The 11,830-nt window shown below is 34.0% G+C and overlaps 1 protein-coding gene and 1 long non-coding RNA gene across 4 annotated transcripts; one reads left to right on the forward strand and one right to left on the reverse strand.

The window, feature by feature from the left end:
• Nucleotides 1-370: 370 nt before the first annotated feature.
• On the reverse strand, nucleotides 371-3,526 carry LOC107417897 (uncharacterized). Of its 3 annotated transcripts, XM_048473176.2 has the most exons (8): nucleotides 3,002-3,525; nucleotides 2,583-2,642; nucleotides 2,151-2,399; nucleotides 1,860-1,936; nucleotides 1,632-1,708; nucleotides 1,260-1,392; nucleotides 966-1,170; nucleotides 371-847 (listed from the first exon to the last, which is right to left on the reverse strand). In XM_048473176.2, the coding sequence occupies exons 1-7, from the start codon at nucleotides 3,471-3,473 to the stop codon at nucleotides 1,015-1,017; spliced, it is 1,224 nt and encodes a 407-aa protein (XP_048329133.2). In that variant the 5' UTR covers nucleotides 3,474-3,525; the 3' UTR covers nucleotides 371-847; nucleotides 966-1,014. The 3 variants fall into 3 exon arrangements, with proteins under 3 accessions (XP_048329133.2, XP_060670734.1, XP_060670735.1); XM_060814751.1 differs by lacking the exon at nucleotides 2,583-2,642 and having other exon boundaries at nucleotides 3,002-3,526; XM_060814752.1 differs by lacking the exon at nucleotides 371-847 and having other exon boundaries at nucleotides 986-1,170; nucleotides 1,632-1,704; nucleotides 3,002-3,526.
• Nucleotides 3,527-3,845: 319 nt separating this feature from the next.
• LOC125422312 (uncharacterized) lies at nucleotides 3,846-6,242 on the forward strand. The gene is made up of 2 exons (XR_007240758.2): nucleotides 3,846-4,141; nucleotides 5,957-6,242. It is a non-coding gene; the product is annotated as an uncharacterized LOC125422312 (long non-coding RNA).
• Nucleotides 6,243-11,830: the final 5,588 nt, after the last annotated feature.

The raw sequence follows: 11,830 nt of genomic DNA on the forward strand, positions 1-11,830 counted from the left end.
CAAAACTCTCAGGCTATTAAAAAAACTTATAATACACAAATAAAAATGAATTGTACATATGCTTTGGGAGCTAGTACGTATAGGCATAAAGATAGCTCTCCCATATACCCTTTAATTGACGTTCTTAAATAGCTTGACGTTCTCATCATTTATGGTGTGTTCTAAGAAAATAATGAAAACTAAAATTTACGATTCATTCAAACTCTTGTTTTTCTCATTCATTTGAAAAACACAATGGGATAGAAGTGGCGTTAAAAGAGACAGACATAATGTAGGCACGTCTTAGTTTACATAGAGGAACTGATCTGCATAGCTGCAACATTCCTTTATAGTGATTCAAGCCAAACCTGGTAAAATCGAAACCCCAAAGAAAGCATAAAATATGATGCCTAATGCATTTCAAAAGTAACAAGAGTACCACAAATATTTGACAGACAAATCAACAATTACCAATTACATAAAACGGAAGAAAAGAGATTTTCTTCTTGATTTACATTTCACAGCACTTTAAGAACAACGATTCTGTTTAGTACACAAATTTTAACCTAAAAATCAGGAACTGCGTATACAACTTACGAGATCAGAAAATGCTGGTGAACAACTATTCCAATTATCTCTTTAAAGTGGAATGCTTGGTAGTGATCTGTCATCCTCTTGTTCTTATAATTTGACTGTTCTTGAGGTGTCTTTGAGGAGCAACAAGTAATTAATTACGGCCTTCATTATGGATCCTGGAAATTTGATCCAAGATGCATAGTCGATCATGTCACCTTGTGAAGACAGCTGATGCAACCAGCAGTGAAGAATGGAGTCTATATATCGCCAGCTGCACTCTTGATCTCTTTTGCTTTGGTCATGCGTGGTAACCAACAGAGAAAAGAGTGTTTCATTTAGAGTAATATGAGAAGCAACACGGAAAAAAGGCAATCGATCAAAGAAGAAAAGAAGCCCATTACAAATGGTACCTCATGATCAAAACAGGATAGAATGCCAACTTATTGCAGCTTTTCCTATTCAATTACTATTTGCCATTGCCTCCTCAATTCTCCTAATTACATCACTTAGACTGCTACGACTTTCCAGAGCTTTAACAGCAGCTCGGTGAGCATGTTTATGCCATTTGAGCAGATTGTAAGATTGTAGAAGTGACCATCTAGCCTGATTTGACATCTTCTCAAAACAATGATGCAAAAGAAATGGCAAAGTTTTAGCATGATTATCAAAATATCAGAAAACCAAGTAAATAGTTATAGACGTACTTCAGCTATAGATAATGGGGGCTGCAGAAGAAGACAGGTGCTCCTAAACAGGTTTTCATCATTTTCTCCGCCCTCTGCTTCACCATAAATAAGAGCTTCAGCAGCAATGCCAGCAAAGAGCACCATGCAATACCTGAAAATGGTATTGTATTAAAGATGAATAATCGCTAGTTATGCATTAAATGTTTTATCATTATATATTGATTGGGGTCTAACAGATTCTCATGTTTAAGAAATCCTTTAAATTTTAGTTTAAAAAAGGAAAAGAATTTCATCTATACCAATCTACATCAGTGTGTTCTTTTCTTCCAGCTATTGAACAAAAAAGCAATTATTTCACCTAATCTTACATATGGTTTCATGCGTACCTACCTGTCAAAAGCAATACCATCCAATCGCCCTTCAGCAAGATCATTGGCCATTTTCTCATCCCAAAATTGAGTTCCTGCCTATAAAATAATAATCATGTAAGCTCTCCTTGTAATTCTAACAGTATTGATCATTATGAGTTAAGATATATGGAAATCTAGGACTAGAGGTTAATTATTATAGTTTAGCAAATGGTCTTATCACTGATCTGCTTAAAGCTCAAAACAACACCTGTCCTTGAATGCCCACTTGCACTGCTACGATCGGGTCTAAAATCACACCACGCACTGGGCAGCCCATTAAGTATGCTGCAGTAACAGTGAGGAATCAGTTATTTACATAGGGTGTTACAGTTGCTGTGTCAGAATGCATTTTTGATATCATATGGTTGTTAAAGAAACTAATGTCGACACATTCGGATAAAAAAGTTTGTAAATTTGGGAGTTATTAGCTGGTATTCAATAAAAAAGTAAACTTAGTAGAATTTGACAATGAAATTTGCATCAGAAGAGAAGACTTTACCTATTAGGAGATGCCCTGCTTCATGAATGAGGATCCTGCGCCTATTTGGAGGCCAATAACTTGATATTTGAGCCAAACAACAACCACCAAGGAAGATAGAATCTATGAACGCTAACCCCAATATCACAGCAAGGTTAGGTCTAAGATCGATACCTTGCCAAACAAGAAAAGATGCCCCGCCAAGAAATCCAATCAAAACAGGACTAGAACTTTCTGAAAGACCCCACTTTTTGGGAGCAAATTTTGTGACTGGATAAAAAGGGAAACGATACAGAGTAAGAATCATACCAGGAAACCCCTAAATCATAACACCAAAACCATAGCAAAACATGCAACTCAAATCAGCAAAGACTAACAAAGAAAGAAAGACACTTAGGAAATTGAAACAGGCGGTTCACTAAGAAATTCCATGGTACATATTCATATAAAAACCTTCTAAACCAGTTGAATCCTTCAAAACAGTTGGCGTAACATTTCTTGGCCCCTCCAAAACTGCAGAAGATGACCATAAGAAAAATATGTAAGTTACAACCAAGTTGAAACTAATAAGATATAATCCTTTCTTAAGCATCTAATACTTGAGAAAAAATCCGGAATAACACCGATAAAATGGCTATTAAAGGTTAGAAATTTGCAATTAAGACTAAACTTTGAACCAAATAATACTAAAATTCCAATCAATTGGGGTAATATTTCTACACATATTAGAGTAAAAAAACAGCAGTTTGGGCAAAATAATCGAACTATTTCATGAATTCCAAACTTCCAAACTAAATGTACATAAATGATTACAGTAATTCAGAAAATTTCAAACATTTCCAAGTAAATGCTTCCAAAAACAACTTGATTACCAATATTCCTGAATTTTCCGAAACTGGGCAAGAACCCCCTTTCCTTGAGAAACCCATAAGCATTCCCCACAAGCTTCAAATCATCAGCATTCAGACACGTGTCCAATACCTCCCAATCCCTCTCCCTCCCCAACGGCCCCAACTCACCGAGCCGAGACCGGGTTGACTCAGCTGGAAACGACCCATTATTGACAGGTTCAATTGGCCTCTGCAGGTCTTCTATGGATTTCAAAAACCTAAGAGCTCCAGCAAGGTCCTTGCGCTTCACTGCTTCCTCGTACTCCTTCCATTCTCGAAGAGCTGATCTTGGAACGACTTGTCGTTTAGAATAGCAGAGAGATTTGGTCGTGGTTGCAAGTCGAAGTGGTTCCGGAATGAAAAAGGAGAATTGGGAAGGATGAGAAAATGGTTGAAGCAAGAGAAAGTGGTGACAAGTTGAAGTCTTGAGGAGGTTGGCAGAGGGAAAGGCCATGGAAGACGTACCATTGAAACAGAGCTCCTGCGTTTGATAAGAAAAAGACGGAACAGAAAAATGGGCTCCATGGAATGGGTCTCGTTTTATAAATAGAGTTGGGCCGCATGATATTTGGAGGTCCAATCCAATACTATTCCTTAATCTTTGGTAAAATTGGCCTTTTTTTTTTTTTTTTTTAAATAGTCATCATACAAATTAAAATTTGAAAAATGATAAAATTTTAATTTTTTTAAAAATTAACTAACTTTAATATCCAGACTAAAATACTCTTTTTTTTTTTATGCTTTTTTGTCTTTTCTTTTCTTTTTTCTTTTTATTTTTATCTTTACTAAAACACTTTTTTTCCTTTTATTGTTTTTGGTGTTTTTTTTTTTTTTTTTACTCTACTTTCCTTTTCAACACACAGATAGGGCTTTGCTTCTTATCGAAAAACACCATCATTGGCACCATTGTGACCAAAATTCTCCTCCCGTTTGCCGGTTTGTCCTTGCCCATCGTTGCCCTATCAAAAGTCATTTGATTAAGAGCCATCCAGAGGCAAAGGAAAGACACCCAAAGGTAAAGCCTTCTCATACCATCGGTTGCCCTACTCCAACCTCTCAGTCACCATCGTTGTCCTCACACCACCGTCGTCCCACTAGGAGCTAGTCGTCGCCGCAACCACAGTTTGTTCTTTTTTCTTTCTAATAATTTGCATTGCAAACACTATTCGTACTAAACTGTGTTGGCAAAAGCAGTTTCTATGGGGGTTGGGAAGTCTATGTTTGTGTTGGTGAAAACAATTCTAAAATATTTTGAATTTTAGTTAGTTTGTTGAGATTTTTGCTATCTTGGTAATTGCTGCTGCTTCTTATTTTCAAATTTTTGTTCTATTAGATGCCTTTAGTGTGAACGATTTGAACTAATCCAAAGCTCAAAGCTCGTCAATATAGAGGGAGAGAGAGAAAAAAAAAAGGAAAAAAAGGAAAAATCTTCAGCTTGGCCTGAGCTGTTGAACATAGTTGTGCATTGAAAAAACTTGATTGAGCTACAAAATTGTTGCAATTAGCGCAAATTGAGTTTGTGTAATTAAAGTGGCTTCATGTCCACTATTCAAGTGTTTGCTTGAGTTTAAGCGAGGTTTAGAAAAAGCATTTTAGATTTTATCAAACACCTAAAGTTTTATCCATTAGTAATTAGTCAGAAAACAAAAGATTGTATATAACTTTGATTCCATTTATAGTATTAATGAAAATTCTTAAGCTGTAATACTTGTCCAGTGACATTTACATTTTATTAGTGGCATTGCCTAATTCTAATAAATCAAGGACACATTATGTTTAGATATCTAGATCATAAGTTTTCAGTTTCTTTTAAATGGCTTCATTGTTGGATGAGAAAACTTGCAAGATTTTTAGAATTTTAAGATGTTGAAACAATTTATGATCAATCAATGAACAATGAATATTTCTCCCTGAGTTCTAAGCAGTTTTTTGACCAGTAGATGAACAATGAATATTTCTCCCCAAATTCCCCCCATTAAGGACCACAATATATTATCTTTTATTTGTTCAATTACTTTTTCATCCTCAACTATAATCAACTAGGTGCTATATTGCAAGAAGTGAACTTTTTCTTTTTTTGAATTTATATAAATCTTTTGATTTATATTTTTCATAAACAATATTAATGCTTATTTACCAATTGAATCAAATTTAATTGATATTGTTTTTTCCCCAACCTTGTTTTCAAAAAGAGTTGTAGGAGTAGAAAGTCTAGCATTAGTTCCCAAAAGAATTAGGCAAATGTCAAATTATATTTATTGCTTTTACTTCTGCTTCTTCTTCTCCCTCTCTAACCACATTTATAATATGGTAATTTGGAAACTTAATTTGAAAATGATATTTACTTAAACACAATTTAACATGTATGATATTTTGTGATTTATCATGATGATTGCTTATTTGTGATCTGTAGTTTAAAGATGGGGATGGTTTTATATTTCTATCATTTGTGTATTTATGTTTACTGCAAAGAAAATGAAATACATTGATGCATTTAGTGGCACATATTTCTACATTTAGGCTAATGTTGTTCCTATATTTGTTAATTGTCTTATGCATTTGCTAGTGTCTTATATTTGTTATGATCCTTTTCCAAACAATTTTATGCCCAGTGGGCTTTGCAAACCAATCTTAACAAAGCTAGCATACTAATTATTCTTAGAGTTTAGGATTAGAGATAAATAAGTGATTTCCCTTTAATGTATCATGCAATTCTCTATTAATGATAATCCTATGCTAGACCTACTATGGCTTAGGCTTGCAAATCACATCAAAACTGAAAGAGGAATTTTGATAAGTTAGATATATTGATAGAATAGGCGAGTACATTATAAAACCTGCCAATTGTATAAGCATAAAATAAACTCATTTTAGTTTAATTAAGAAATATATAAATATTTAAGTTTTATTATTAATATTGATTTTTTACTTTTTTAGCATTGGAAATGGAGGAGCAAGTGATGGAACGAGTAGAAAATTGAAGCACAAAATTTGAGATTGTACGGTTACAAGTGACTGCTCAAAAAATTACAAAAACAAGGATTTGAAGTTCTCACAAAAACACACACACACACACACTCTCTCTCACAAAGAGAGAGAGAGAGAGAGAGAGAGAGAGAGAGATTTTGTCCCCCATTAATGTAAGTTGCTTCTCTAAATAAAATAGAAAATATTATACAAGTTGATGCTATATTAAGGTAAAGAATTTATCATTGAACCTTTATTTGTGCTGCATTATATGGTTTTTCAGTATTGTTGATAATTTTCATAATGGATTATTTTAGAGAAGATGATTCATATCTTTGTAAATGGCTCAATTTTGAATCTTTGTCATTATGAGCCACGATAATGATGGGTTTTGAATGTAAAGATAATGATGGGTTTTGAATCTTTGTCATTATGAATCTTTGTCAATTTTGAATGTAAAAATAATAATAGGTTTTCATGTTCATTTTACGAACATAATGATGGATTTTGATGTTAGATAACTAATCTACTTTTTTGAAAATGTGACATTTTTATTAGTTTTTAATTTTTGCACAGTCCTATTAAGTGCATTTTGATTGTAGATGCTGGTAAATTTTCTGCTTATTAGAAAATTTTCTCCAATCGAAAAATATTTTCTCTTGTTGGAAAAAAAGTTTCTCCTGTCGAAAATAATTTTCTGCTATTAGAAATTGATTTCCGCTAGTCGAAAGGCCGTTTTAATAGAAGAATAAATTAATATTGGGGTAAAAAAAATTAAAAATGAAAGCGGAAACAAAATATGTTATGGACTCAATGACTGAAAGTTTGATGGACTTACGATCATTAACTTTCAAAATCCTATAAAATAATGTATTGACTTTTAAAATAATATATTGACTTTTAAAATCATTAACCAATTAAAAAAAGGGAGGTACGATACATTTTGTTTTCCTTTTCAAAATAATGGAGACATTCTAAAAAATATTTTGTAATCAGCTTCCTTTACGATCAAAATTTCTCATTTTCGTAGTTTTCCCATAATGCCTATTTTAATTTAGGATTACATTATTACACTAAAATTTTTAAGTACATACTACATCATTTGTACAACATAAAAAAGCATTACCATTGAGAAGAACATATATCCATGAGTATATGATAATTGTCGAATGATATAAATTTAAAATGCTTAATCATGACACACTAAATTAAAAGTTCATAATTCGAAGCACAAGACAATGGATTCGTACATCTCTACCTATAGTATCCAACATTAATGCATCGGCTACATTTACATCCAATAACACTTGCACATTGAGATGGTATGGGTTGCATCCTTCATGGATGATAAATGATGTCCGGGATCCATAGAAATCAACTTAATCTCTAAATTGAGTTTCATGAACTATAATGTCATGAAATGTAGCCTCAGTAGGTTCCGATTCAGGAACTTATGGTAGACGAACACCAATTGGAGGACGAGCAAAAGATAGATGATTAGTTCTACTATTCGAAGCAAAGGGTATTTCTTGAACTTTTCTAGATACATGTTCAACTTTCAAAATTACCTCAACATACAATGGAGGTCGCATCATTGTCAGCCCTCCATTCCTCATTTCTTGAAGAAAGCATTTCACATCCCTACCATTGCGTATTTCGGTAGGATCAAAGTTGTAACACCCCATCCTAAACCATGTCGGAAATTTTTGCACGTTGACCGAGGTTGACCGTTGACCATTGACCGAAGGGGTCAAAAGTTGACTTTTTGATCCGGTTGGAATTCTAGGTTGACTGAGGTACCGTTACGAAGTACACGTTGGCACGAGTTCGTAGACTGGTAGCACGTTGAAAACGGAGCTACGGTTTGAAAGTTATGAGCAAAACAAGTTGAGGTCCAAACTGTCCAAGGGATGCCAAGTTGACTTTTTATTCATGCAAGGTTGAGTGTTGACTTATGCATGGTTGTGAAGTGCTCGTCGATACGAGTCCGTAGACTAGCGGCACGTCCGATTTGGACATGTGGTTTGAAAGTTATGGACCTGTAAAGTTTTTCAAATACTGTATTATTTTAATATTATTTTTACACGCGTAACGATGTGCCACGTGTGACTTACTGAAGGTGACCATGTGTCACCATGGTGAAATGCCACATGTCAACCATGTGTTAAATCAAATTATTTTTATTATTATTTTAAATAATAACATTATTATTAATATTGTTTAATTATTTTTAATTTTATTTATCTTTCTTTTTCTTTTCCTTTTTCTTTTCTTTTTCTTTTCTTTTCCCCACGTGGGAAAACACCTGTTTTTTTTTTTTCTTTTTTTCTTTTCCTTTTCTTTTCTTTTTCCCTTCTTCTTCCCCGAGCCGACCAAAACAAACACGCACAGTTTTTTTTTTCTCTCCCGCCCGTCCCTCTCTCTCTCACCGTGTTTTTAAATTCCGGCCACCCATACAGTACACGCGCCGGCCAGTGACGTGCGGAAGGAGGAGGCGAGCTCGGCTGCCAATTTTCACGGTGACCGGCCGCCGGACGCGTGCCGATCGGGCTGGAGAAGCCGCCGGCCGGCAAAATTTCTCTCTCCTCTTTTCTTGTGTTTTCCGGCCAGTCCAGTCCCAATTAAGCCTCCTCTCCCCCTATTTTGGGTCCTCTGAGTTCAAAAATGACCTCCAATCTCAAAAATTCGAAGCGGGTTACGAGATACGAGGAAGTGAAAACCGGCCGAACCTTTCCGGCCAAATTCCGGCCACCTCCGGCGGAATTGGGGTCGATGGAGACCAGATTTGTGATCCTCGTTCCACGAGCTTTGATTTGGTATATCATTCGACCATTTTGGTTAAAGTTTGTGTTTAAGCCCCCCGGGTACCGGGTATTATTTACCCGATTAAAATATTAATTTATTTGACTGTCTATGAATTTTATTCTAGGAGCACCGGTGAGTCGTATAATTGATCCCGTAGTGGATCATGGGTTAATTGCGTGCTTCAGGTGAGTGATCCACCTTCAAATTAATTTTGGGGAATTTAATTTGTGAATATAATATGTGTGTGATTTAAATATTTGGAATTTAAATTCTATGTGCCAAATATTTATTCAATTTATTGTGGAATTATTTATGAATTTATTGGATTTAAGAAAATGTACATTTTATAAAATTATGCCATGTGAAATTATTTTATGGATTTGAGGATTTTGAAATTGGTATGGTTTTAATGGTAAATTGGGCACAATTTGATTTTCAAATATTTCAAAGAAAATATTTGGTTATGTTGGTGATTTTAATTTTTATAAAATATGCCCATGGAATATTATGAGATTTAATTATTATATTTCGAGAATTATTTATGCTATTGGGAAAATGTGAATATTTGAATTGGTGGATTTGGGAGTTGGTGGATTTGAAAATCATGGAATTTATGGTATTGTTTACAAAGAAATTGTGGAGAATTTTCCGGTTCAAGCGGATGGATTATGCCCGCTATGCTTATGAAAAATGTGAAATTTGTTTTATAATTTAAATTTGTGGGTTTTATGATTTTTAGATGCACCGTGCACGTACTGGTGTTCTGATTATTGTGATATGATATATGTGATATGGATATTGTGCACACGGATATGATTAGCGCGCAGGTGGGTGTGAGTAGCGCGCAGGTGATATTATGAGGTTGTCTTGTGGTTGCCATCGGATGAGGGTGGCCACCCCCCTTTGGCCGGGACACCAGGTTAGCAGCGGCGCAGTGGGACGCCACGCGAACGTATGCCGGTTTCTTTCTATAACCTCCTGTCTGGCGGTACCTCGGGACGCTGGGTACTGTTGGCGCCACTGGTATATAGTGGGTGCATCAACTGATTTTCAGAACTGTGATTTTTAAAATAAATATTTTGAAACTGTTTTGGAATTAAAAATATAATTATTACTGTTCTGGTATTTATTTGATTGGGGTTCTTAAATTGGTTTAATTTTCTCTTTACTTAATTATTCAATAAATTAATTTCCTTTGAATTAAAATTGTCGGATGCTTGACTTATTATATTCTATTTGATATTTAGTGAATTAATTGATGTCTTGGTTTTTGGGGATTACGAACAAGGGTTTTGTGAAAAGGTTTTAAAAAGGGGAACTTTTCCAACTGAGAGAATTGTAAGGGTTTTGAGAGAAAATATTATTTCTAAATAATTATTATCTATCTACTGTATTATCGTGGTATTATATTGTATAGTAGATAGGGTCACTCACTGAGATGATTAGCATCTCACACTCTTAAATTTCGTTCCTCTAGGTTCCAGGTTGTCGGTGTTCATCCGGAGCAGACTTGATCTTCATCGCTGTTTTACTTCGTGAAGTACCCTGTTCTTCTTTTATTGCAGTTGTACTATTTCTTTCACTCTTGTTGTATTTATTTTTGCACTGGATTACTGTATTTTTATTTTTGAAGTGCTGCTATTTGTGGAACCAATTTGTAGTAACGTGGGAGGAATAAGGGGATGTTTTTAGAAGTATGTTTTCAGTGCAGGTAATTTGTGGTAAGTAAATCCCTTAGGGGAGGTGCTGCCGGATTTTCCGTTGGAAGGTTCGGTGGTATTTCCCTGGGATCAGGGCTTGTCTATGGTTCCGGAAGAGGAATTCTGGACGGGTCCTGACAAAAGTTTTCTTCACATCGTCCATATATCCATTTTAGCTTTAAAAAAATATTCATTTCGGTCTATCTTAATAGAATTAAAAATTTCATCATACAACTCTGATTTTGTGCATTTTTTACCGATGGAAACCATTATATTTTTACTATTTTGATACTCCCAATGACCATCATCATTTCACATCAATGTTCCATTGTATAAAACCATAATTACAATATCATCATCTTTCATTTTACTACAAAATTAAATGAATAACGTTAAACTAAATTAATAGATATATAAAAATATGAATAATACTAAACAAGCTCACTAGTGAGAATGTTGTTTTTTTAAAGGTGAGAGGGTGTTTATTTGAGAAAGAAGGAAAAAGGAAAAGGTAAAAGAAAATATATTTCGTAATTTTCAATTTAGTTAAGGGCATTTTTGTCCAAAGTTGCTATTTTTTTGAATTTTTTTTTTTTTAACTATTTTTCAAGTTTTGATTTGTATGATGACTATTTTCAAAAAAACCCAAAATTGCACTGGCTTATGATAAGTCTAGACTTTCCATAGACCGGCTAACCTCGTCTCATGCACTCTAGTCAAGATTTACGGATTTTATTCGTTTTTTGATCGTAGGCATTTTTTTTAATTGTTTTGTTTCATATGTTTTTCTGAAAGTGGTGTTATTAATTTTGCATAAATGAAATCTCATCCGTAATTATGATTCCTCGTGTTTTTGTAATATGCTTATGCTATGTTGTTGGAGAATCTTTTCTCTCATTCACTCCATTGAATAGTTTTTTTCATACGTTTTTGATTAGAAAATAATTTGTGGGAACATATAAATTTTTTTTAATCCATTTATGGTACTTCTATTTTAATATACATATCTTAGAAACCTATGGTATTTACAATTTTATTTATCACTACCAAGCAAACTACTTACATAAACCTTTATAGAAAAACAAACATTGGGAATAATTAACGCGCACACATGTGGGTTTTATAAGAAATGATTACATAGTTGATTCTATTATTTACAGTTAGCATTAATTTTTTTTTTAATTTGTTGTATTATAATGGTGGATGGTAATATTTGATGCTATGAGAGTGTCAAAATCAAAATTTCGTTATTTTTGGGGTAGGATTTTTGTATTCTATTGTACCCATAAACAAGTTAAATCGGGTATAAAGGTCCTAAAAGCAATACTCATGCATGGGT

This window comes from Ziziphus jujuba, chromosome 2 (assembly GCF_031755915.1).
Source record: "Ziziphus jujuba cultivar Dongzao chromosome 2, ASM3175591v1".
In the NCBI taxonomy this organism is placed as follows: domain Eukaryota; kingdom Viridiplantae; phylum Streptophyta; class Magnoliopsida; order Rosales; family Rhamnaceae; genus Ziziphus; species Ziziphus jujuba.